The sequence below is a fragment of the Emydura macquarii genome, unplaced genomic scaffold, assembly GCF_026122565.2.
Source record: "Emydura macquarii macquarii isolate MOO-44397 ecotype Brisbane River unplaced genomic scaffold, CSIRO-AGI_Emac_v2 contig_1451, whole genome shotgun sequence".
Lineage (NCBI taxonomy): Eukaryota > Metazoa > Chordata > Testudines > Chelidae > Emydura > Emydura macquarii.
This window is the reverse complement of record NW_027131588.1, coordinates 19800354-19827436: the sequence shown is the minus strand read 5'-3', so window position 1 is coordinate 19827436 and position 27083 is coordinate 19800354. Positions and strand designations below refer to the sequence as shown.

At 44.4% G+C, this 27083-nt stretch overlaps 1 protein-coding gene across 2 annotated transcripts in view; it reads right to left on the bottom strand.

Moving 5' to 3' along the window:
* Window positions 1-27083, bottom strand: part of LOC137156453 (PH and SEC7 domain-containing protein 3-like) — a 122963-nt gene that overhangs the window by 73150 nt on the left and 22730 nt on the right. Inside the window, exons 3-6 of one of the 2 annotated variants that reach the window (XM_067553295.1) lie at window positions 25152-26250; window positions 18405-18797; window positions 600-806; window positions 408-488 (exon numbers count right to left, since the gene is read on the bottom strand). In XM_067553295.1, the coding sequence (XP_067409396.1) occupies window positions 408-488; window positions 600-806; window positions 18405-18797; window positions 25152-26250 (1780 nt within the window). Of the gene's footprint in view, window positions 1-407; window positions 489-599; window positions 807-18404; window positions 18798-19909; window positions 20030-25151; window positions 26251-27083 lie in introns of those variants that run through there. The other variant, XM_067553296.1, reaches the window with a different exon arrangement.

Below are 27083 nucleotides of genomic sequence, written 5' to 3'. Positions count from 1 at the left end.
TAGCCAAAAATATAAATGGATTAAAAAAAGAACTAGGCAAATTTATGGCTGTGGGCCAAGATGGTCAGGAATGCAGCTCCAGACCTGGGTGTCCCTAAACTTTGGACTGCCAGAAGCTGGGAGGGGAAGACATGGGTAGATCACTCCAACTGCCCTGTTCTGTACACTCCCCCTGACACACTGGTACTCACCACTACTGGAAGACAGTATACCAGGCTAGATGGACCATTGGTCTGACCCAGTATGGCCGTTCTTGTGTTTTTAGGTACTCGAATTGCAGACTGAAAGAATGGGAACTAACCATATCTTGGACTCCAACGTCAATACCTTAGATTCTCTAGGGATAATTGTAGTGTATCTACTGAGACAACATGAAAAGAACATGAGGTTTGGACATGAGCACGTACCTGAGGGAGTGATCCAGCGTCATACCCGTGAAATCAAAAAACTTCAGGTATTCTTCAGCCACAAGTTTGCTGAACTCATTGCTAAAAAAAAAAAAGTTTATTATTAAAAAGTAAACGTCAAGCTGCTTTTATTACTGTACACAATTAACAATATGAATGATAGTTAATGAAAAGCCCAGGGTCAACACATACTTTTTACCCAAGTGCTTTGCCACATCAGAGCGCTTGAATCTGTCCAGTTGGTAGAGGCGCTTAGCCAACCTTCTGGCTGCTTCCAAATTGCTGTTGGTGCCATTGCTAAGATCATTACTATGGTTTTCAGTGCCATCTTTCTCAAGAAGCTCATTGCTACCCATGGCAGCAGTGGAGTCTAATGGTGAGCTTTTCAGTCCAGCATTGCTACATGATAGAAGGAACGTGAAGGGAAGAAAAAAGAATAAAGATATCATTAACATTTTCAAGACAGGTTTACTTTCTAACTGGCATGGAGGTGATTAATTGGCAAGATTACAAGATACAACAAACTCTACTCTACTCAACTAAAGAGCCATTTAGCATGGACCTATTTGTTTAGTAAAATCCACAGGCCAATATTTTAAAATATAGGGCACAAATTTAGGCTGGTAAGCCCATAGTTAGGCATCTAAATCAGGGTTTTGACTGAACACCCAGCAACTCTCTCTCACTGACTCAGCACTCTCGAAAACCAAGCCAATAGTGTGAATCTAATAATTGCCCAAGGGGGTGATCCCACTAATCATTAAGTGTTTTGTTGTTTGTGCTGACTTTTCAAAACACATTTAACTGTGCATAGCAGGTGCTTGACATATTGTGCTTGAACCGATATATCAAAAAGAGAGTCACCAAAATGAGTTACTTCTAAATTGTGGGTCATTACCTGAGATTAACTCATCTGCAATCCCATAACGAGCAGACTGGAATTTACAAAGGCTCACCCAAGTTATCTACCCCATCCTTTCCAGGCTGCCCCATGAACCAGACCTTGGTTCCTGCTCCCTGACCCAGACTGGCCGAGTTCATACAGGGTCCATAGTTCCTGCTGCACTACTAAAGGCTACAGTAGGTCTTGTGAATTTTAGAAGGTGCAGAGGGGGGCAAAAATGGGAAGAGGAACAAGAATCAAAATATGGGGTCTGAGGATGCAGGGGGAAGCTGCATTATAGTAGGGAGCCGACTCACAAAGACTGGCTGGAGACTTCAAGAAGCAGGAACCATGTGGAGCATCTACACCCTATGGCATTTCCTGCACCTGGTACTCTGTGGCTCTGCATCACTGGGTCCAAGTGCCTTGTGAAGTTTAGGGGATACACTGGTTATGTTGCCCCTGCCTCTCTGAAGTCTCCCCTCAGACTTGCAGCCAAACAGCCTGTTAGCCAATACATACACTTATACGTATTGCCAGAGGTAGTGCTAGCCCATTGGGGGTCCTCAGCAGGAATATACCACCCCCCAACACACACATGCACATACAACACATCATAAAAAGTGAATAGGGGAGGACCCCCTTGAACTGCTTGGGGCCCTGAGCAATTGCTTATTCTGCTTATGCCTAGCACTGGCTCTGCATATTGCACATCATACTAATACGTATTATGCGTGATATTCTATATCTAAATGTTAGCACAAAGCTTTGTATTTGAATGGTATTATGCTCAGTTTTGTTCACTCATGCTATGTATCCCATAACACTTTGCAAAGCTGAAGTCAACTTTGGCACTAGCAAATACAAAATCTGTCAAAATCAAAGTACATTCATTCTGTGTCCTAGTACAAGTATCTCTATGCCTAACTGGTTTGGAATGTAGTGTAAGGCTTGAGGCTGTTTTCAGCTAACAAGCTGTAAGTCAAAACCCATTTAAATGGCTAATGAGCATACCTGATCATCAAGGACAATGGCTAGTGTAAGCATCCGATGGCTCAGGAAGCCAGATGTCCTCTTAGTGATTCTAATTCCAATGAGAACAGCACATTTGCTTTTAGAATTTGTGTTTCATCTGCCACCTATCTGTAAGGACCCCCCCCCCTTTTTTCCTCCACCCTACTCCCACCCCGAGTGTAGCCCTAGCATCCTTGATGTAAGTAGAGTGATTAAAGTGTCTCTGCATGTATGTAACGACCACTATCACTGTTGTTCTCTCCGGATGGGACAATGTCTGTATTTGTAAGTGAACAGATAAAGAATTTAAAACGTACTATGTAATCGATAAGAAAGCGTATATAATTGATCACTGTAACACCATGAAGATGAAGCTGATTTATCAGACTTCCCGGTATCGTGAATAAACCTCTTCAGTATTGTCTGTGCTGCTGATTCTTGGAGAAAGAATCCTTCGTGCTTTACAGTAGTATCCAAAAGAGAGCTAAGAAATGTACAGCCCAGAAGAATAAGTTAAGGAGCTGTTACAACTGGCGGGCTAGATTTTAGTGACATGTAAAGAGCTTTGTATCTTGTGATCAGATCCACGGACAGACCATACGCATGAGGCCAAGGGTCTGCACAAAGAGTCTGCCCAGCCATCGGGTCTGCTGCAGGTGGCCTGGTGGCAAAGCTGGGGACATTGGATGGTAGGTGCTGGATACAGAGCTCACTTCCCCCACCCACACCCTCCCCAAAGTCCTCCTTTCCCTGCCTGCCCCTGATAAGGCCTGCAATTCTCACGCATGAGCCCTCCACGGCCCCCTTGCTTACCCCACGATCCCCCAGACATCTGATTTCCTCCACCTCAAACCAGCTCTCATCTTCCCCACAGCTCACTCCTCTCATCGCTCCCGTTTCCAGCCCCCACACAGCTCCACTTCACCCTGGGCTCTGACCCATACACACAGCTCAGAGAGACTCCCAACTCGAGCTCCCCACACCAGCCGCAGCTCTGATTCCCTGCAGCAACCCTACCTCCCAAGACCCCTTCCACCTGCTCTGACCCCTCCAGCTCCCCTCCCTCACAAGCGGGATTCTTCCCACTGCTCCCCAACACCTGGCTTCAATGCCACACGCCCTCTCCAGAGACCCAGCCCTCCCGTGCATTCCCACCATCGTTTGCACAACAGCTGGCACCCCCGCTGCTCCCTGACATCTGCACAGCTCCACATCACGCTCCCAAGCTCCCCATGTGCATGGACCCCTGCAGAAATACCTCCCTCCCATGTCATATGTCCCCTACAAAGATCCAGCCCTCTTCCCACCATGGCACAGCTCCATCACCCTCGGCCCCCTCAAACTTCACCCCCTCCTCCCTAGAAGCTACACCCAAAGCACTGCACCACCATACAGCCATGCCTCCCACCCCAGAGCTCTCACCCCCTCCCCAATACCCACAGCTCCACAGGTCCTTTCACTCTCCCAGGAGTCACCCTAACAACATTAGGAGAACTGACCTTTGATGTCTCCTGGGGGAGGGCCTGGTAGCCATTTCTCGCCCTGCCCTCCCACTGGCCTGTGGGGGGCTGGCAGGTACCTGGCCCCCAAGCTTCACTCTTTGTGGATTCATTGTCCGTCTCTGTCCCAAGGCCAGGAACCAAAATCTCCTCCCTGACCTTCTCCCCCGTCGAAACCTTGGGCTCTGGTCTGGCATCGGGCTGGCGGGTTCTATGGATGGACAATGATGGACAATCCGAGCCCATTGAGGGCATGGAATCCTCAGCACCAGGGAACCCTGCTCGTTAGGGGCCGGGGCTCAGCCAGCTCGACATACCTGCCGGGCCCCAAACCCAGCTGGTGGGGAGAGGGCTGTGGTCCTTCCCACAAAGATTTCCTCTCCTTGGAGTGGGGACCACAGTGACCTCCTGAGGATGAGTGGCAGGCCAGCTGGCCACCCCTCCGGAGACTCACTCCAAGCGTGAGGCTGTCTGAGGGCTTACCTGAGCGGAGAAGCAGAGGTGAATTACTGGGCAGGGGGCATACAGAGGCAGGCAAGATGAGCTGTAAAGGCAAGAGTATGGGCGAGGGGATGCAGGGTAACTGCAGGGTGGGGACAACAGATCTGTAGAAGGAGGCTGGGAGAAACGGGGTCAGGGTGTGCAATATGGGAGATCATTGGGAGGAAGGAGAACAAATGGGAACTTGGGGGCCATGCAGTTGCCCACACTGCTATAACCTATGCCCAAAGTCTGTGCTCTGACACCTGACTGTGTTCTCAACACAACCATACAATTCCCTGTCCTGCACTGTGCACCTGCACTGGGGAGATGTCTTTCAAACACCAATGCATCAGTGCTCAGACTCTCCTTCATTTCCTCCCCAAAGCCTCTTTGACCCATGCCTCCCACAACTCCTAGTTAACAAACATACAAAACTTCGGCACAAAAACCGATATTACGACTCCATTTAGAAAGGGTTAACAAATGATCAGCAGATGTTAAAGCCTGTTACAGACATGAGGTGAGATGGACTAGATCACCTTGAGGTCCCTTCCATCTCTACTTTTCTCTGATTCTATGAGCAGTGTGTGTTAGAGATGGCCGTAAGCACTGTGGCAGAAGGTGTTAGAGCAGGCTATCACACCTAGTTATAAACCACTAACTGATCTGTTGGACTCTATAACAATAGACCAGTTATTTATTAAAATGTCTATTGATCATTCATTTACTCCTTATAAATGGATCCTTAATATAAAGTGTGATCCAAAAAACTTTGCTCAGCTGGAGTTCCCCGCTACACAAATCTCTACCTGTATTCTGCAGCACGTCAGAAGAAGGGATGACAGTGGCAGCTTTATTCCCATGTTACACTACCCATTGCACTTCAAGAAAGAAGGGGCAGTGGTGCTCCTCAAGAGTATTTTTACCAGTTCCATCTGTATTCTCTTTCTTCCAGCTCTGTTACAGCAGAATCACTTAAACATACACTTTGTGAGTGACATTTTTAGTAATCATCTCAAACTGAGATTTTCAAAACGTCGAACTGAACACCCAATTCTCAGTGCAGTTACTGGGAATTTATTTTAATTTAATTTAATTGAAAGGGTCTAGAAGCCTGAAAGCACAATTAACATTGCAACATAACCCCAGCAGCACTGACACAACACCTGCAATACAAAAATGCCCCTTTCTATTCCTTTGTTATTGTGGGAAGCAGATCCTCAGCCCTCTCCAAAAGCTCTATCAATCTTCCGCAGCATGCCTTTTAAGGTTACCAAATTTGAGCTATTTCAGAGTAGGTATGGAAAGCAAGTTCCAGAGCCCCAAGGCTCCCACAGAAAACACACTGCCAGCAGACTCCTCTCTCTTCATACTGAACATCTGACTCCCCTAGGCATATCTAAAAATCTCAGCTTTCATGTTGAACAATACAAAGGTCAAAGAGCAAAACTACAAACGATTGCTCTACACCTAATACACTTACAATGCCTTCCACACACACAAACCCCTTCAAAAGCCATGTCAAACTACACACAATCACAAGGGCTCTGATTCTGTCACAGAGCTCACGGTGGCCACAGCAATTGTGAATTTAAATAATTTGAAACAGTGGAAACATCTTGTAAAAATACATTTGATTAGGCCCCCATAACGAGTGGCATTGCGAGCCCGAGCACTAGGTCACAACACCACTCAGATTTGACCTGTCCACCCCTCCGCTGATGGAGACAGAGAGGTGGACGAGCCAAATTTGAGCAGTGCTATAATCTTAGAGCAGGGAGTCCAATCAGGAGCCATTGCTCTAGAATGAGTTCAGGGTGGGCTTGCTTTCCAAAACCCCTGTCCCAGGCCCCATCCTTCAGCACTCCCACTATACTCTTATGTTGATGTAATGCAAACTACATTTGGTGAACTTTCCATGACTTATCTTCTTCTCCCTGTATCTTTGCCATGAAATTTACTAAACATTTCCATGCCAAAAATCATAACCTTAACTACCACCAATAAAACACAGCCCTGCTTCCCCATCTATTCTTTATTACAGGCAATATTTATAACCCTGGAATGTGGCCAGCACTGACAGAAAACATCTGCATCCTGCAGTCAAATACAAAGAATGAATACTACTGCAAACCACGACTATGCCAGCAACTACCATACAGTGACCTATATTCCATAGCAACTTCCGGCACAGCACTTTAGAAATGAAGTGGGAATAGAAAAGGAAAAGAGATCTTGTTTTTTGCTCGGCAGCTTGCCAAAGGTAAAAATGCAGTTCAAGTCAGGTGTTTCATACACTAAAACATCATCTCAAAGCAGCTGACTATTTGATCCAATATTCTTCTCAGTTTTTCTTAGAACAATTCTCTACTAGTAGGAGTGGGGGTAAAAGTGGGGGTAAAAGTGGTGTTTGGACTCTACTAGTAGGAGTGGGGGTAAAAGTGGTGTTTGGACTTATTCAACACCTAAATTTAGCATTCATATGAAAGAGGCCAATTTAATAATACCAGTGATTGAGGGGACATTTTAAGGCTCAGTTTTCATTAAAAATTAATGGATGTCCAAATCACTTAAGCAGCTTTGAAAATACGAAGCCCCAACATACATAACATCTTTTACAATCCTTGATCTCCAGATGTGTAATGAGTTTTATTTAATCAGTTCCTAGATCTCTATGTTGACAATGCTGCTAATAGCCAATTCAGGCCAACTGTGATGGTGGTTTATGTGGACCCCTATTCGTTAGCACTAGATCAAGATGACCTAGCGTGAGGATTCAGATCTGTCACATAGACATGAAAGCCCCTGTGCCAGCCAACTCCGATGTTTATGGGATAAAAAAGAAAATCTGATATATGGTATAAGCTAGATGGGTGTGTAATAGAGTTTATTTAATCAATTCATAGAGTTTATGGCCGAGAGAGACCATAATGACAATCTAATGTGACCGCCTGTGTATCACAGGCCACAGAATTTAACCCAGTGATGCTTGCAAAATTAATGAGAGGGATCAGGCAAGCAGGGAACTTGTGCTGGTCTGTGGGCCCCAGCACCAGGAGTTCAATTCTCCCTAAGCCACCAGCTGAGTTTGAGCTAACCATTTCTGTCTCCTGGTGAATTTTTACAGCCTCTTCTGTCCTTTCTGTTCCAGCGTATTCAGATTCTTATCTGAATATTCTGATGCCCTAGAATCCAATAAAAAATTAAAACAACATGATAAATAGCTGCAGCCTTAAATTCAGTGCCTGGCACCAACAGGAACCAGATCACTGATTAAATACAGATTTAAAATGTTTCCACAATGGGCCATAACAACTGGGCAGGAGCCCTAAAACAGTCTATAATAGTTATCCCACTTCTGTTGTGCTAGCACCCTACAGACCAAACAGATCAGGGCTCCACTGTGCTAAATCCTACACATACTCCCACTCCCAACCCTAAACAGCTTAGAGTCTAAAAGACAACACACAAAGTGGGCAAGAGGAGGATGGAGAGACAAAAGCCAGAGGGTGCTTAAGCACAGTTTAGCTATGTGTGCATTACTGAGCCAAGCAGTAACAGTAACCACCACCTGTCATTTGCCTGACTATGATCAGTTTAATATATGCATTAAGGCAGATGCCTTTGATTTATAGTCTCATTTGATTTTGCAGGGAGTCCTTCCCCCAGGAATGTTGCATCCAGAAGAGAGAGAGCACAGAATTCAGAGCACGTTAGGGGAAGATGGGCCTGAGGTTTTTATAAGTTTTATGTGGTGGTTGGGGTGGGAATTACACCTTTTTCTCTTTTCTTAAAGAAATATACATATTGTAACAGCAGCTTTATCTAAAGCCAAGATAAGGCAGCACCTGCCAGCAAAGCCCACTCCAGCAAGGAGAGTAGTGATTAGAAATAAAGGGTGGCTATTGCAGTCAATGGCCAAACTCCATCAAATTCAATAGGGGCAAGATTGCTCCCAGGTGCCTAACATTTGTAGATGTGATGTCATCATGCCTTCAGTTTCAGTCTTTTTTTTTTTTTTTTTAAACACTTTTTAATGAAGATCATCATCATTTCCCAAACAAAACACAGCTGTAAACAGTCTGACCATAAACAGCCTTATCCATCCTTAATTGATTTGTACTGCCACAGCCCCCAAGGGCTGTAAGCAGGTACTGGCACCGCATTCTACTAGGTATTGTGAGTGGAATTTTCCAAGGCCAATGCTGAGCACTTAACTCTTGTCCCTTGAAGTCAGGGCTGGCCTTGATTGGAGCAGAGTTAAGTCAACACACTGGCTGTTGAAAAATCCCACCCTGCACATACAATCACTTATTTAAAAAGGCAACTAACGAGTTTAAGATTTAAGGAAAGTTAACGTTATACTGGGGACAGATACCCAGAAGCCTCCAAACATTTTGTGGTGCTAAGAGAATTTCTTTCTTTCGTTGCTTGAAAGAAGTTGAAACAATGCGTGCAAGAGAGGATCCATTGTGGAAAAAATATTCCTTGTGGATGAAGGCTGCTAGGCAGCTTTATTACATGACAAGTCACTGCTTGCGATAAATGATTGACAGCTCAAAAGGCCACAGTGCTTTCAAACTGCTAATAACAGATCTCAAGACTGATTATGAAGCTTGTTCTGCATGTCCTGCAGCTCAATAGAAACTCATGTCAAACAATGATTTACCTTGTCAATTAGCTTCAATTACAGGCTCTCCCAGGGAAAATCTCCCTTTCTTGGTAGGTGATTCGCTGTGCTACTTTGCTCTAAATGGTTTAATATGCTTTGAAGGCCTACATATGAAATCCCTGCAAAGCTGTGCTTTGAAATAGATCAGTCTTGTATGAGCAGCACAGTGGCACTGGTTTGCTACTCCAGTTTGCTGTGTGGCTCACTAATATGGTATCAATGAGTGTATGAATGGAGAGAGTCTTCCAATAACTCTGTAGGTAGCTGCCAAGAAGCCATTAAAAAATACCAAACACTCAGACTTGTCACACTCCAAAGAAAGGAACAAAGTAACATCTCCACTATGACCTAACACTTCTCATTCTTTACCAAGAAGATTTTATGTTCAAAGTAGTTTTTAGGAACTAAAACAGTCTCAGCTGCTTAACATAACCACCAGCGGTATATAATCATCCTCCTTATGTCTCTCCTTTTGCTACCAATAACAAAACAACTCACTAATCGTAAATAGGAGTAAACATTTAAAATGTCAGAAAATTCCATTTCTAGAAAGGCATGTACTAGAGCAAGTACAAATCCTCTCCCTACAGAATCATAGTATTAGAATATCAAGAGCATCAACTAAAAGGGTGGGATTAGTCTCCCAACAGTCAGTGCGTCCCAATATTACACTGATATTAGAGCTGATTGTAGTCTAAAGTACGAGCAGTAATCAAATATTATGGATCTGATTCTTAAATTACCCCAAGACCTCTTCACATTGCTGTGGCAATGTAAAGAGACCTGAAAGTGAGCGTAAATATATGCCCACTTTAAGGCCCCTTTGCACCACTACAGCAGTTTGAAGGGAATTTAGTGTACATGAAAATCAGATCCTTTCTGATTTGGCTGTCTGTTGTAGTACTCTTCTTAAGTAGTTTATCAAGGACAGAAGGTTTTAAAATATTAAAAAGAAATGTTTAAAAAACCTACACACATAATATTTACGCAAACTGGATTTATACCCACAGAGGCCCAGATATTCATCTGATATAAACTGGCCTGGTCTTCAATGGGATCTGGCCAATCTGCCTTTCAATGAGATCAGAATAAACAAAAAAAAAATACATTAAATCCCAGTTACCTCTGTTAGAAAATGCTCAGCCCCTAACTGTTCCATGCATGGGACAGAAAGCTATCCCATCTGTTCAGCAAACATTCCTCTCACTGGGAGCTTCTTGTATGTATTGCAGCTTTCGAGAGAAATATAAATACCATGCACTGGTTCTGCTTGATATGTCCCCACAACGATTTAATACAGATTCCTCAGGGGCAAGAATCAAAACTTGAAAGACATTTAACTACTTCCCCCTGCTCTTCCTGGTTCCCCACAACAACTTCCCTACAACAGACCTGCTTCCAATGCCCACAATACAATGAAGTCACACATGACCTCCTCACTAGCATTAAAGTTTAACTGTTTGGAGACTGGCCCAGGAAGTTCATGTGGATTGTGCAGCTGTTTCAGCTTAATTCTTTTGCAGGCATCTAGGAAAACACATGCTCAAAAATACAGTGTTTATGCCTTTCTTTAAAGTCTCCTCTTTAAAAAGAGTAAACAAACATGCAGATGGTGTGTATCAGGCAACTCATTTTCCATAGGAGTTTTAGTTCATAATTCTGCAGTGAAACAAACTTTCCTCCTTTTCACAACTGATAGAACAGCCAGCTGTTCTGCCCAGTAGTTCGAAAATTATTTGCATTGTTTTGGCTACACATAGTTCTCCTTGTAGCAAAAACAAGTCACATTCACATACAGTTCCCTAACAACTGTTTGCTTCTGCCTCTTCCCCAAGCAGGCATCTGAGAAAAACAGAGTTAACCAGCAAGAATGCAGAAGGGCTTGACTGACAGCCAACGTGACCAATGAATAAGAGCACAGATTGCACTTTGGGCCAGATCCTCAGCTGGACATAAAACAACACAACTCCATGGACATCAGCGAATGCATGTGTGAAAAGTAGGCTAGTCATCTAAAAAGTACTGACTTTGACAGAGCTATGTCAACACATGCCAGCAGACCATCTGACCACTGATGCTTGGTATTGAATAGGTGTGTGCAGTTTTCTGATCAGCTGCTGGTGTGCTGTGAGGTTTTTTCGGTCAGCTCCTGGATTTTTTTATTTTGTTTTGCTTTGGGAGAGGGCTGGGAACAGAATGTCATCAGCAATCTGTTTTTTTAAATAACTGCTTATTTAGGAAATATAAGCAGTTTTACAAATCCTCATCAAACATGCATTAGACATACAATATTAACTGGGACGAAAATGAACTCAGCCCCTTTTGGTTTAGAGAAACATTATGCAATGATACAAACATCAAGTTTTTCTACTAAGCCAGGTACTTCCAAGATGTTCATAATAGTTCCTCCTGGCCTTATAATCCACAAAGTTAGATGATGAATCTTCTGATGCAACTCAGGCACATTTTCCTAACCCAAAAGACAATACCAGAGCAGAGCTTTAGCTCATGCAAACTGTCATAGCTCCACTGACTTCAAAGCGCTTCTTCATATTAACAGGTCTAAGTGAGCCAATTATTCCTATTCACGTTCAGAAAAGTGTCAGATGCATTAGCTTATTTGCAGACGAAAGTGCTGGGTATTGAATAAATAGTAATCAAAACATCTAAAGGCTTGCCTACATTATAACCTTAAGTCAATCTATGTTAGGCTGACTTACAGTCACCTCAGTATAGTTACTGATGTCCACACTATCCTCCTTCTGTCAGTCGTGCACATCCTCAGGAGGAGTGCTTCTACTGACTGAAGAGGGGCAGTGGGGGAGCTGAGAGCCAGGGCTGAGAGCCAGCTCCCCACCGAGAGCCCTGCTGCACCCCCACGCCCCCCCAGGCTTCTCGCCTTCCCACTCCCAGCCAGGAGAGACCCATACCCAGAGTCCAGTCAGCTGCCAGCATGGAGCAGGGATGGAGGAGCCCAGATGGCAGCCTGGCTGGGGAGCCAGCAGCTGGCTTTTCTTGTCAATTTCATGGCTCCAAGGGAAGCCAACAGCTGATGTAAGGAACAGTGTCTATACAGACACTGCATTGCTCTAACTGCTCAGACATAAGCCCTACGCCTCTCATGAAGGTGGAGTTATGATGTTGGTGTAGTAAGGCACTTACATCGACAGGAGCAAGGCTGTAGTGTAGTCACTGATGTAGTTAGGTCGACATAAGCTGCCTTATGTTGGCCTAATTCTGCAGTGTAGAACAAGCCTAAATTTATTTCTCTGCAGTGTAGTTGTAGCCATGCTGGTCCCTAGATATGAGAGACACAAGGTGGGTGAGGAATTTTTTTTTACCAGACCAACTTCTGTTGATAAAAGAGACAAGCTTTCAAGCCACACAGAACTCTTCTTCAGGTCTGGGAAAGATGATCCAAGCGTCACAGCTAAATGCAAGGTACAACACATTGTTTAGCATAAGTAGTTAGCACATTCTTCCTAAGTAAACAGCTATTTTAAAAAGCAAGCAAGCAAAGAAGTTACATTTGTTAAGGTCTTCAAGACTGTGGAGAAGCATTTCCCCCTTCAATTTAATACCTACAAAAGATTACTGTGAAACTCTGAGAAAGGCCCAAAAAAATCACATAACCAAAGTCATGCTAAGGAGAACCTGCTGCACACTGGGAACTTTGCTCTGGATTGTTGCTGGTATGTTCTGAGAATCTTCAAGGTTGCTTTTTTATCAAATGGGTTGATACCAATATTTTAAGATCTGTGTGATTAAGTTCAGGGCACCTAGATAAAAGTGGCCTGATTTTCTATAGGCCTAAGCACCCGAATCCCTTTGAAGACAATGGCAGCTGCTGCTTGCTCAGCACTTTTGAAAACCAGGTCTCAGTTAGGTGCCTAAATATGGCTTCAAGAGCCTAATATCAGGAAACTGTGGCCCAAATCTTCACATTCTGAGATCCGCCTCTCCCACTTTGAAAACTTCAAGAAGATCCAGGAAAAAGAAATACCACATTTCTCTTCTCAACCCAACGTAAACCTAACGAGAACAGGACAGGACAATTAAAGAAATATTATCTAAGAGAAAACCAGTGGCCCCAGGTCCAACAGTCTAGAGGAAACACAAGAACTGAGCAGAGAAAAGTTTGCATACACTAGCTGGGCATAACTGGGACTGATGCTTTATTGCCCTGCATTTTGGGTAGGCATTTACATCCAGTGAATGCAAAATGGGTGCAAAATGCTACCAAATCAGAATGCACTGATGTAAATCACTATGCAGTGCAGGGCAATGGGGACTCAAGCCTGGGTATTGCAGTGCAGGCGTAAAGACAAACACTCCTTCTAAGCTAACCACTCTTAAAGGCTGTATACCCTGCCAAACAGGAGTGACATGGAAACAAAGTGCAACCTTGCAATTCTCTGCTGTTCTGATTAAATGAAACCCTCCATCTTAACTATAGCAAACCTGCACGTTGCAGGGAAATGATGGCTACTTAGTCAGACCGGTTCTAGCAAGAGAGAGATCTCTAGCTAATAAAACCCACAGGAAGTAGAAGATTGGAAATCTTTCCCAGGAATATATGTAGCACACAGGTTTCATTCATCCCCATTTCTCCGCTCCTCTGCTGAGCTCTGAACACCATCTGCAACAATAGCTGGGTCACTGAACTGTACATATTAAGAGAGGATTCTTTTAAAAAAACAAGCAAACCTGTACATCAGAGAGGCTCAGCAAAGCTCCTGAATAAGAACTTGCAAGCTGGCTGATTTCAGCAAAAGCAGTGCCTCTCTCTCTGCCCCCATTCAGAGAATTCTGCAGGCCATTGTCATAGTGATGATGTTTTTTGTCATGCATAGTTTGTGTTAGGACTTATGGAATGTAGTCAAGGTCAGCAGCTGCTGGGCTGGCAAGGGAGAAGCACCCAGACACAAAGGAGCCAATAGGAGATTGTAGCCTGGACGTCTGGAATCATTTTTTTTATTATTATTTCAAAGCCATGTGACTGGCCTTCACATAGCAGTGATGCCCCCCTCAGAGAGAGCTCCTAAGAGCTGTACTGCAGCCAGGGATGCTCCTCTTCTGCACATTCATCAAAACAATTCAAAAGATTGGGTTACATCATAGCCAGGCTTTATAACCTGACTGATCAACCTCTCTAGTCAACATCTAGGGCCTGACTCTCCTCCACGCTATGGCCTTTATATGGCCAGCACTGAATAAAGGGCACCAGAGGACATGAAAAAACAGGCCTTTCGAGTCTATCAGTCAAAGCACTGAAGATGATTTCATTTTGCCTTTGCAACAACCTGGGGAATGTCAAGTAGCTGCTTCTCCTTTCTTTAAAAAAAAAAAAAAAAGGGGGGGGGGGAGCTATATTTTTATTTTAACATGGCACTCATTAACCCTCTTCTGTCAAGCCTGTACCTTTTGCTTCTTTATTGGACTCAAAAGAACCAGCTGTCTTTCGCAATCTGTTCCTCCAGACACCAGAACCAGCATTTGGGAAGGTTTTTCTTGCCCTCTCTCCCCAAATGCTGTGTCACTGAATCTGAAGAGACAGTAAGCTGTCCTGGGTGGTGGTTGGTTTTTGGTATTATTTTTTACTGACTGTTCTCATCCCTCTGATAGCTACTCCTCCGCCATCCCTATATCAGGAGCTGCGCAGCTGTTCTCCCCTGCCCTCCCCCCCCCCCCACCTTCACATCCCCAAGACTCCAGGTAAGTCAGAATCTGATCTCCAAATCTCAACTTTTATGCACCATCCCTGCAAATTCTGACCCCCTGACATGTCTTCAAGCATGGGGGGAGTCTCACTGAATGCAGTGGAACTGCTCACAAGCTGAACAAGCAGCCCCGTGTAAATCTTTACAGGACTGCGCCTCGGCCTGCTCTCCGATTGGACCAGCTCACCTGTGTGTACCCTCCATCCAGTGACCACCCCTTCAATAACAACACCAGGGGCATCAGCAAGACAGCTGGTTGCAGAGGACATGGAACACGAGTGCACTGCCAGAGGACCACACCAAGGCTGCAATCCTGGGCCCACTGAAGGCAATGGTCACACTCCATTTAAATTCAACCAGGTCTGGATTTCACCCTGGTCTGGAACAATATACAGCACACAGCGGCATCTAGTGACTGCATGAAAACGTCTCATTACAATGCCTACCGACCATAAGACTAGTGGATGGCCAGGGAACCCAGCTAGGGAAACTCAGGAGCTGGCAAAACAATGTATTTTTTCCTAACCTCATGGTCAACCCATTTTAATTGAAAATCTCCCATAAAATTTCAACCTGAGGCATGAGAAATTTCAACCCAAATAAAAGTTTGGCAAAGTAATCATAAGGTCTTATAATGGGAAGCCTTGGGCAATCTTATCTATAGGGGATGCTTCCAGCTCTGCCTAGAAAATTTAAATATATCTCTGCAAAGAAAAAAACATTATTAGAAACCAGGTAAGACTGGTTAGGAGGAATATTCATCCACAAAAGAACAAAGAAGTGTCCAGTTACGATATACAACTTTAACACACCTTCACAACCACATGTCCCATTCACCACTCCTACTGACAGATTCCACCCTTCTATTAAAAAAACCCCCCCGCCTACGTGTGCAGTCACACAATATACTTACACTACATTCCCCACCATTCCACTATGATGCACAACTAACTCTGACCTCAGCAATATCAACATATATATCTGTAGGGCATGGGTGTCTGGTGAACTGTAGGATGTTATCACTTCATGAAGTTTTTAATTATGCTATCATCTGCACTGCTGTGGTGTTTGTTATGTGTATCTGTAATGGCAGACTGTGGATGTCTGGAGGTGGTACTGCTAGCCGATACCTAGTTTAAGAGGTGGGGTTTGTGTTACCTTGCTAACAGAGTGCTCCAGTTTCTGAAGTTGTGAGAAACAACACAACTTCATAGGGACACAGCTATTTGTATATTTGTTTCTTTCCAATCTTTGTTTTTTTTTTAAAAAGACTATTAGGTGGAAAAGCCTGTGCAAATACAACATAATGGCTGTAAATCTAAAATAAACTCAGGGAATACAAAGTTAAGGATTCCATAGCAATGTTCTCATCCCTCCCATTTTCAGAGTAGCAGAGGCAAAATTTTCCAAAGCATCTAAGTGACCAAGGACCCTACATTCCATTGACTTTCAGAGAGACACAGCCTAAGGGTCTGTCTACACAGCAAAGAAAACCCTGTGGCTGGCCCGTGCCAGCTGTCCCAGGCTCACTGGGCTCGGACTGCATGGCTGTTTCATTGCTTTGTAGATTTCCGCAATCGGGCAGAGGCCTGGGCTCTAGGACCTTGCAGGATGGGAGGGTCCCAGAGCCCGAACATGTACACTGCAATTTTACAGCCCTGCAGCCTAAACCCCGCAAACACAAGTCAGCTGACCTGGATCAGTCGCGGATCTTTTATTGCAGTGTAGACATACCCTGGGAGCCTGCCAAAAGTACTCCACAATCCCACAGGCTGACTTTCTTTGTCCTCCGGACAGCCAAGTTTGGTGGGCAGTCAAATTTTCCCACACCGCACCACGAACAAAGGGCTAGAGCAGCGACATTTTAAGAGCACGAGGAATGTGGGTGGCTGGACTCAGGCCACATAGTACAGCGTACAGGCTGAAGCCCCAGGTTGGGACCCACGGTTAACAGTTCCTAGCCTGGGGTTACCAATGAATGTAGATGCTCGAGCCCCAGGTTAACATACCCAGGTTTTGCTAACTCGAGTTCTACTAACCCTGAGTAAGGTCTTAGGTTGCAGTGTAAACATACCTTGAAGGGCCAGGCCGGGCAGTTCCCTGACAGGCCCTTTCTATTCTGCTAGGAGCTGCAGGATATTCTATGCTGCTGGGAGCTGCAGCAATGTAACAAGCATTCACAGGGGTTTGCCCATTTACCTTGCCTTTCTGCTGCCATGTCTAGGGGTGATCCCACCGAGCAGTATTTCTGTGGCATTAAGGGCTGCCAGTACTGGGATCTATACAGGGGTTTCTGCTCCCGCTGTTTGCAGCATGGCTGCAATTGCTTTGTGCCTATTTGCTTCAAATAGTATAATGTTGTCCAAGGCTTGTTAAAAAAACTGGGGGTGGGACCATGAGAAATAACTAGCTGATGGGTCTAGACTACTGAGAGTGTCCATTTACAGTTAGCTTGATCTTTTAATAACATTTACTCAGTAACAGATAATATTTCTATTCTATTTCTAAGGGTTAACTTTGTGAGCTTAGCACAAAAGTAATAAAAGAAGTTAAGTCCTAGCACATACATCCTGGCAATATCCTACCAATCCAGACCAGTCCTTCCTGTTCCTCAGGGAACAAAACTCATGATGTGTCTACTACCTTCTCCTGTGTGACATTAATACCCCTTACTCAGCCCGGCTGGAGTCAGTCTACTTTTAGTTCCATCTCTCCATTCTGTGGGGCACAGCCTTTTAAACCCTTCTTGAATGGCTCATGCAGAAATCTGAGCTCCCCCTCATCGAGAGCCATTTGTAGCTTCACCTGTAAACAGGGGTTGCTGTTTCTGTATTACTGTAGCATTTGATACAGCACTCTAAGCACCAGGGCTTCCTACCACTATTGATAGGCTGGCAGATGAAGAATAATTTGAGTTTATTGCTTCTGTGTCTGACTTGCCTCTTTCCTCCCCTACCCCCACCCTGCACTCTTCAGCCTCCAACCAAGCACAGAAGTATTCCAAAAACCAAACTACCTATAAATATACTGCAGCCTCTTGCATTTTCTCTATCACTCTTCTCTAGTCTGTCTTCTTTCTCTTTTGCCATGCATAACGGACAGTGTGTAATATTTTTGTACTTTGTAATAAATTATTAAATACCCACTTGCACTCTCTTGTACAGTTTCTAACATATAGAAGTAAATGGCATTTGTTTACCTGTGGAAAATTGAGTACTTCTGAATCCATGGGTACAGGGGGAGTGAAATCCTGACTCAACTGAACTCAATGGCAAAATTCCCATTGACTTCAAGGAAGCCAAGATTTCACATCGGATAATTAATTGTCCACACGTGCCCTTACCATTCAGATCAAAGGGTTTTTATAAGTCTTTCATAAAATTATTGCTTCCAAATTCAGGTATAAGTGGAGATGATCTTAAATGGCTGGGTTGTTGACACTCTGACACCATTCTGGCAAACCCCCTTCTTGAGAGGTCACATTATGGTCCATCTACTGGTAGTTACACACATATCACAGCTAGACCTACAAGTAGTTGGCAGTCTGTCAATTTCCACAAAAAAGCAAGTCCGTTTGGCTTCTCTTTTCCCTGGATCATTTGTTTCACTGGACACAGATATACACGCTGTTTAAAAATGTTCAGCATTGAGAATTGAAAAATGAATTCTGAGATAAGCTGCAGAAGCAAATGCCCGTTAAAAATAAATAAATAAATACATTTTTACCCGTGCAAATGAGTAACCTCTCCGAGGTCTCTTCTGAAGAGGGTGTCACTTACGTCCCTTAGTCCACTGGAGCTCTCTCCACAAGGACTCTTGATCTCACCATTTATGGGAAGCTTACAAACATCTTGCTGTCCTGAAGCTGAAGTTCTTTCTAAGAACTGACTGCCTTCCTTGATACGTTGCTGGATCATCGGAGTGAGTGGCATTTCAAAACTAAAGTAGCTATCGGGTTCGGAGTATAAAGTCTCCAGTGATTCTGCACTATAATATAAAGAAGCATTGTCTAGAATGTTTTCAAACTGTGAGCTATACACATCAATGGAGACTTCTGCATGCTTTTGTCCAAGGACATCTTCATATCCTCCCTTGGCTGCTTCTTCCTCCTCCATGATTCTAGGAATTAACCAAAAAGAGTTGGTTTAACTTTTGCTTGATTAGAAATGTTGAGTAAATCTGCTTATTTTCCCTGGGAGTGAGTCACACATATAAAAAGGGACTGAACTAGAATACAATGCAGAACTGATACTTTGGTTCCCACTACCATGCTGCAGTACAGAACTGTCACAATCTTCCTCACTGCTGCACTACAGTTCTGAGGACGGGAGAAACAATGTTCTGGAGAAAACAAAAAATGATGTTTACTAAGAAACAATATCAGCTTTTTGTGTTCAGTGAAAGATACAGCGTGCTTTTCTGAGCAAGGGCACTAGCCACAAATTCAGATGCATCTAGCTCCCCTTTCACAGCACCTCCACTGAATGCAACACAAAAGGAATTATAGTAGATAAGAAGCTCCACCATGAGCTTAGGTCCCAGTCCAACAGGGGGACAAACCTCTGAAACTATACTCAGCCCCACACAGTCCCAGAGCAGCGTCAGGGCCTTAGAATTAAAACTAATACACTCTCTGTTAAATGTAACCTAATACACTAATGTAACGTAGAGAAAACACAGGTAAACACCCAGAACAGGTAGTACCAACATTAAAGTGGTATTGCAACGCTGTTCAGCCTTTCTCCAGATGCACAGACAAGGACTCTTGAGGACTCTGATCTCTTTAAGTCGGAGAGGGAGAAGGTACCCAAGAAACTGAAGGCAACCGAGCTAGGTTGTGCTGTCTTAGTCAGACTTCTAACAAGCAGTCTTCCTTCCCTCAGATTTCCTGGTCCTCAGACATCTTCTGGTTGGGAGCACACTCTCAGCAGTCATGGGGTAACATTTTCAAAATGGCCTATGTGATTTAGGAGCCTGTGTCTCACTGAAAATCAATAGGGCTTAGGCTAAGTCTTTAAGTCACTTCTGAAAATGGAACTAATGAAAATTTTACCCTAGGTCCTTCAGGAGGCAACCTAGATCTAGATAGAGATCATCTTCTTCTGCCACTTCACCCTCTGAAGCAGCAGCCTCAAAGAAGCAGATCTGCAGCTGCACCAGAAGACTCCTTATCATTACAGTGTCCCAGTCCTTCTTCCAAAAGCCCATGACCAAACTTGTTCATAACTTACATGCTAGTGTGTTCTGATGGTTAACATAGGCTCGGTCTCGCACTCAGAAAGGACAGGATCCATCCTTCTGCATCTGGGTTTGTACTGGACATGCAGGAAGGGTGGTGGCTGTGAGATGTGACTTTCTGCACCGTTTAGGGAATGTGATGTTAGTGATTGTTCTAAATTTGACAGTGGATTTAATGCAGAAATTACAGCACTGACAGCAGTGCATTGCTTGTAGTGTTTAGGCTGAGTTTCAGCTGCTCAGGATGAGGAAAGGAAAATGTGGGTTGTGGAAGAGAGATTGGTTGTGGTTAATAAGGGGAACTGATGAATGGATGTAGATGGAGCATTGAACGAAGTAATTACTTATTTCCTTGGTTTTTTATGGGCTCTGTTGCTCAAACAGTCAGCCAGGTTTGCAGGGGAATCCCCCAGCTATTTCAGTAAGTAGGTACTGGCACTGATAGCTGTCCATCATGTAGCAGTGTTGATACGTGTTATCCTCTGTCTGTTCCCATTCAGCATCTCCCCCCAGCGCCCTGCAGAACAGAATACCCTGCCATTATCCCCAGGGAAGTCCTATTCCCCACACCACCTAGATTACCCCCCTTCCTGACCCCACAGCCCTGCTACACCTCCAAACGCTCACACCCCAAACCGTGCTCCCCACCCACTCATTCCCTAACACATGCAGCTTTTGTACATGGTGCTGGCTGTGTAAGTGGGGCGGGCAATATGTGGGGGAACCCAGGTGACAGGCTGGGGCTGCAGGCAACCATGGAAGGTGTGCAGAACTGTGCTATGAGAGCAGGCGGGGGTGAGTGGCGACGAGGGGCCTAGGGATGGAGTGGAGATGGAGCTGAGAGCAGAGGAAAAGGGAGCTCTCTGATGACAAATCACAGGTGGTTTGTCAGAGCCAGGGCCTCTCCCCTCTGCTTCTCCGACTCCGGGCCCAAGTCACATGTTCCCTCATGCTCCCCACACAGAACCCCGCTATTCCTCTTCCCATTCCCTCAGCCTCTCAAGGTGCCTCTCAAGGTGGGCCACGGGGTGGTATCAGGCATGGGGCGCCATTTAGGGAGGGCCCCCCCCCAAATTTCATACCGGAGGCCGGCTCATGGTTCACGGCTCTGCCAAAGGCAGAGCTCTTACCTGCAGCACTGAGCAGCCAGGTCCCCTCCTCCAGGAGCCAGGGGTCTCTGGCTACGGCTCACGCAGTCAGTTTGCTCCGCTGCGCTAGCTGACCCACCCCACCCCCTCGTCTGCCTCCACCAATCTGCCTGTGGATGTGGGGCAGGCAAGAAAGGGGGTTAGCCAGGATGGGAGGAGAGCACAGGGTCCCCAGTGGTGGTGGGGGAGGAAGAAGCAGATGGTCCCCAATGGTGGTGGGGGAAGGAGAGGGGATGCACAGGGCCTTCAGTGGTGGGGAGGTGCTAGAGCCTGGGAGTGGCAGTGGTGTGGGAAAGGGGACTCAGTCTCCAGGGGAAGGGAGAGATGAGAGCACAGGGCTTTGCTCTGAGGGAGGGGGCAGGGAGTGTGGGAGGAGCAGCTGAGGGGGAACAATCCCTGGGGCAAAGATCCTGAGGGAAGGGGAGCTGAAGAAGGGTGGGGGGCTAGGAGCAGCTAAGCAGGTCTTGGGGTCCGTTTATCCACAGAGAAGCAGGGAGTACCCTCACCTCTCCCTGGGAAGAGACCAGGGACAGACCCTCCTGGTCCAGAGCCGTCATGCCCACTAGTGCTTGCAGCTTCAAGGACAGGTGTGTGTCCGCGCTGTGCTGCACATTCTGATGGCAGGTGTTGAGCTCGCAGGGGATGCAGGCCGTGCTGTTGGCAGACACAGAAATTGACCTGTACTCCACCCACATCCCACCACCAGGTATGTCCCTTTCAGCTACCACCAGCAGGCATCTCCACAGCTGACTAATGTTACAGTAGCACACAAAGACCTTAATCAGCAGGGAGTCCCCCATTGTGCTAGGCACCATACAAGCCATTAGGAAGGCCCAGTTCCTGCCCCACAGATCTCAATCTAATCCTTATAATTCCATATGGCAGGCAGGCAAGTTTTATTATTCCCATTTTACAGCAATGGGAACTGAGGCACAGTGTCCAAACACAGAACAATACTTTAAAAAAAAACATATATTAAAATGCTAAATAATAAACAAGACTCAGTTTTTTTCTCAACTTTAAAATGTGGAATTTTCTTGGTGTTTGGTTTTAAATATTCTCCTGTGAGAACTGCAACTCGATCACTGTAGTGTTGTGTTTAAGAGCCTTCTGGAAAGCAACTAGCCTTTAAACAGAAATGAAAGTGACTTGAAAAGTTTCAGTTTCACTCCTGTTTCAAGTCAGTTTCTAGTCTATTATTATCTGTAGTAGGGTAACACACCTAGAACCCCAGGCAGGTGCAGTATAAACTCAGGGGGCCTGGCCCTAGAGTAGGATGTTTCCAAAAGTTAAATGATTTATTCCAAGCTTGGTAAACTGCAAAAAGTAGCCTAAATATAGAAAGTAATCTAGATTTTTCTACGACTGTTTCAATTCTTGTATTCAAAAGTTAGTAACAAAGTAAGAACACATTAAAATGTTAATCCTAACACAGTGTCCCTTCAGTGATTTGCCACAAGATGGCAGAACACGTTAGGGCTAGTCTACACTAGAAGTGCTATATCGCTCTAGCATGTCTGGTGGAGATGCTCTATGCCAACAGGAGAGAGCTCTCCCATGACATAACAACTCCACCTCCGTGAGAGGCAGTAGCTATGCCAACAGGAAAAGCTCTTACACCAGCACTTAGGTCAGTGTAACTTACGTCACTCGAAGTGTGGCTTATTCACACTCCTGAACGACTTAAATTATATCAAAATAAGTGGTAGTGTAGATAAGGTCTTAGTGTGAGAGCTGGAAATGTATCTTAGCCCTGATTCCATTCTGCTACTCTATCCTCAAAACGGCACACTCTCCTAACTAATGACTTAGATGATGGATAATAAGACTGTTCATTGGCATATCTCTTGTACGTCCAGCCTGACCAAAATAAACGTGGGGTTTTCTTTAAAGTCCAGTCATGGTCAGAAAAGTGGCTCTGTAAAAATGTCTACACATTCACATACATCCACTTTCTCTGTTTCAAGTCACATCTGTTTGTTTTATGGATACAAAATATGTTTTTACTCTTACTGGTACAGGAACCAATATCAGTCAAGGAAAGAGAGCTGCATTCTGTTCGGCCTCAGACATCAACAGAATTGTTGAATGCATTACTAGTGAAGATGAAAGAAGCAGAAAGAACACAATTTTGCTTTCAGGATTAAGCAAGGGCAAGAATTAAAAAAAAACTTCCTTGTTAATTGATCAAATTTAAACTGGAGTCAGATGACGAGTAACTTGTGTTTCTGATATCTCTGTTAAGGCGCCAAAACTGCTACCTCAAGGCTTGGGATTGGGAATATCTTGCTGTATTATCCCCTGATTGTTCTAAATTTATATATAAACTTAAAATATGGCTTTAGTTGGTGTTTGTATTTTTTTTTCTTTCTTTATATAGGAATTAGATACCATGCTCCTGTCAGCTAATTTCTAAATTAAATTATTATCTGCAAAAAAGCTAGAGTTTTCAGGTACCTAAGTAGCCCTTGAAATCACGGTTGAAGTCCGCCCTAACACACAAAAATCTGAAATGGCGCCCCTGGTATTGGGGAAGTTGGAAGAACCAGGCAGATGATAAAGCAGGTTTAGTTTGTGGTGACAGAGTGTGTGGACACTCTGGGAGGAGGGGATGCAGATTGGTGTCTCAGCACCATATCAGTGTTTGGAAGGCTTGCTTGAAGCTGCCAGTGCACAGAAGCAAAAGCCCCATGGAGTGTTCTTGATGCACTGATCATTTCCTATGGGGATAATGGCTCCCTTGGAGCTGTAGCCTAGTGTGCCAGAGAGCTGAGGGAGCAACCAGCAGAGCTTTTCTAAGGCCAATGCCTTCACAGACACACAGACCTGCCTTCCCCTGCACCAAGCCCTCGCTCCACACAACCCTCTTCCCCTCAAATTATGGGCCCTTGCACAATCAGCTCCCCCCATGTTGACAAAGCCCCATGCAATTCCTCCAGCCACATCCCGGCCCCAGAGCACACCCCCACGTTCCAGGCTGTGCAGCCTGCCTAGAGCTGCTCAGCAAACCTGAACAAAAAGAAAGGTTTGAACATCTTTAAAGCGTTCCTTTTTTTCCGCACCGGTATTTTTGCCTCCAGTCAGGGAGCCAACCCCAAGCATTCAAAAATCAAAACGCAGGGCTCCCAAAATCATGAGATGGTTCAAAAATCAGGAGATTTTGAAAACATAATACAATAGGTTTGAGGTTCTTTTTATTTATTTCCTGGTTTCTGGACCTTCAGGGTGCACTCAGATCACATTTTTAAGCTTTTCTCCACAACTAGGAAGGCTAAAAACTAACTTTTTATTTTAAAATGACAGCTGAGATTCTCACATATTCATGGCTCTGGGATCTGGGGCTTTAAGAAATCCACCAATCATCATGAGATTTGTGATAATATCACAAGGATAAGTGACACTGCAGAGCTGAGCAATTCCATTGGCTAATCTTGGCAAAACTCAGAGGATCCTGAATAATAAGGGGGACTAACTCCACATGTATTTCAATGTGAATCGTTTAAAAACAGCCTGTGTCTTATCTAAGATCAGAATATGTGCACAGGCTCGTGATGAGGTCCTATGGTCATTCACCAGGAGGAAAACAAACATATGTGAGGCAAACAGGACACAGTTTGAATAAGGAGCTATCCTCTTGTAGGGTAAAGGAATAGAGTGGTATCCTTTTAAATAATTTCTGATCCTTCTGGCAGCACTCACTGTGTTCTATGTTTAAAACCCTGCCAAAAATCAGCCAGAACAGTAGTATGTATGTATGTGGTTAGGCCTTGCCTGTTATGCATATTTAGTCAACACAGAACACAGTTATCTTACACTGTCTTTGTTGTGTAAAGAGCACAGAATACCTCTTCAGAGTTACTATGCCAAATTTGGAGACTAAATTCAAACATTAAAAGTGTGGACCAGAGGGATTTTAGTCCTGCTTCAGTGAAACTCTCAACATTAACTGTGCAATCACTACAGTCATCTTCATAATATTCTAGATAGGAGACTAATAGTATAATCAGCCATTTGCAGCAACTCCCACAAAGTGTTAGGCATGGTCCACGCATGGGAATTCACTCCCTGCCCCAAAAAGCATTCTTACCTTTCACTGTCTGTATTTAGCACATGGTTCTTTTCTTCAGCAATTTTTTCTTTCACAAAGACTTCATCGCCCCCGCCTTCAGCTAGCAAAGCTAGAGAAAAGGATTCCGAGCAAACTCCTGGTTTCAGGTCTGCCTGGGCTTCGTTCCAAATTCCCTCAGACAAAGTGACTAAACCTGGGGAAACTGCAGTTGGAATAGGGTGACTTGATGCTTTGGAGAACTTCTTTTCAATAGACACAGCCCTTTGTGAAGGTGCACTGGCCTCTAGTTCTGAATGCTTCACTCCCTTCTGCTCTTCTGCTTTCTGTATCCATAAAATCTCCACCCCTTGAAATTCTACATGTTTGCTCACAGCTGCCTCTTTCGATATCCTCCTCCTAGGACCCATTTGCATCTCGCCTGGATTATACACTGAAAATTCCTTCTCAAAATCTGACCATCCCTCCCCCACAATATCGATAACACCCCCAACTTCGCTGTCTGCCTCCAGGGTTGGTACAGATGGTCTGTGACAGCTTGTCTCCTTCACTTTGGGGATCTCCTCAGTTTTATTATTGATGGCTTGTAAGGACTCTGACTGCGTTTCTCCAGTTGCTATTGCAGCCAGATCTTTTTCTACGATCAAATATAATTCCTCCTCGGCTCTTACTTCAGATGGAAGAGACATGTCTGAGGGTTTTTCTTGGCCTGCTGGAACCAATTCTCTGGCTGCCTGTACGTCTTGGCTGCCAATATTCCTTTCTTTTTCCATTTGCAGCTCTGAACAAAGAGAAGCGTTCACTCCTTTCTGTACTTTCACAGCTTCTAGCTCTTGAGAAATTTTCATAATCCCAGTCTGCCTATCAGCACATGGCAAAGTTTCTTCTTTAGTTGGTAGCTGTGATGCCTCACTGCAAGATCTTGGCTCATCTGCATAAGTGCCACTTGCAAGAAGAGTAGGCAACTGGTCACCCTCCTTCCTTTCTGAGCTGCATGTTACAGCCACTGCTAGAAACTCAGATGAAGTCCTCAATGCCTCTGCCCCTTGCTCCATAGTGCCATACTCTGGAAATTCATTGGTGACGTTATGTGGGAGCAGAGTGCTACCTCCATGTCCACCTACACAAAAGAAAGAGAGTGTATTTATCTATAGGGTACATACAGCCATTTGTTAAGGGTATTGGTTCCATTTCCAGTATTCTACTAACAGATTAACTGCATTGCTTCTGCAAGCCCACTGAAGAGAAATGCTATTGTATTTAGCTCTTTTTGAATCATATAGTACTGTATTTATTCAAAATTGGGCTTTTTACATTTGAGTTTGGGAGAAGCATATTTTTGGAAGTTGGCACTGCCTAGATAAAAATGCCAAAAATGTTTGCTGGACTTCACAGGGATCCCAATGCCCCGTAAATAGCATGGGACACATGCCATATGAGAGAACTAAAGAAAGCAGGTATTTGGAGGTTTAACATCAGTCTACAATGTGTGCATTATATTGTGTTTTTATACATTAGAAGAACTAAAAAGAGAAAATGACAATAACATTAAAGAGCAAAGGCATGGAAAGCAACTGGTTAGATCCCACACAACCCATAAGCACAGCCAAACAAAATGCTAGAAAGGTTCCAGTTAGCTGATTATAAAGTAACTAATAAGCGATTACACTCTCTAGCATTACACCCTCTTCTTTTAAGAACTAATATAACTGAAAGCTGAACTGCAGTGACGCACAGACACTTATCATCACACTTTACAACTTTCTAGTAAAAGATTAAATTCAGTGTCACACAAGAAGGCTGGTTGTTTTTTTTTCAGTCTTGTTTTTCAAGCTGATGAAAATAAAGCAATTGAGAAAACTGACAGTCAGATTTTCAAAAGAGCTAAGCACCCAGAGCTCTCATTGTTCTCAGACAATATTAATTCAGCTGCTCACAATGGGAGCTGCTGAA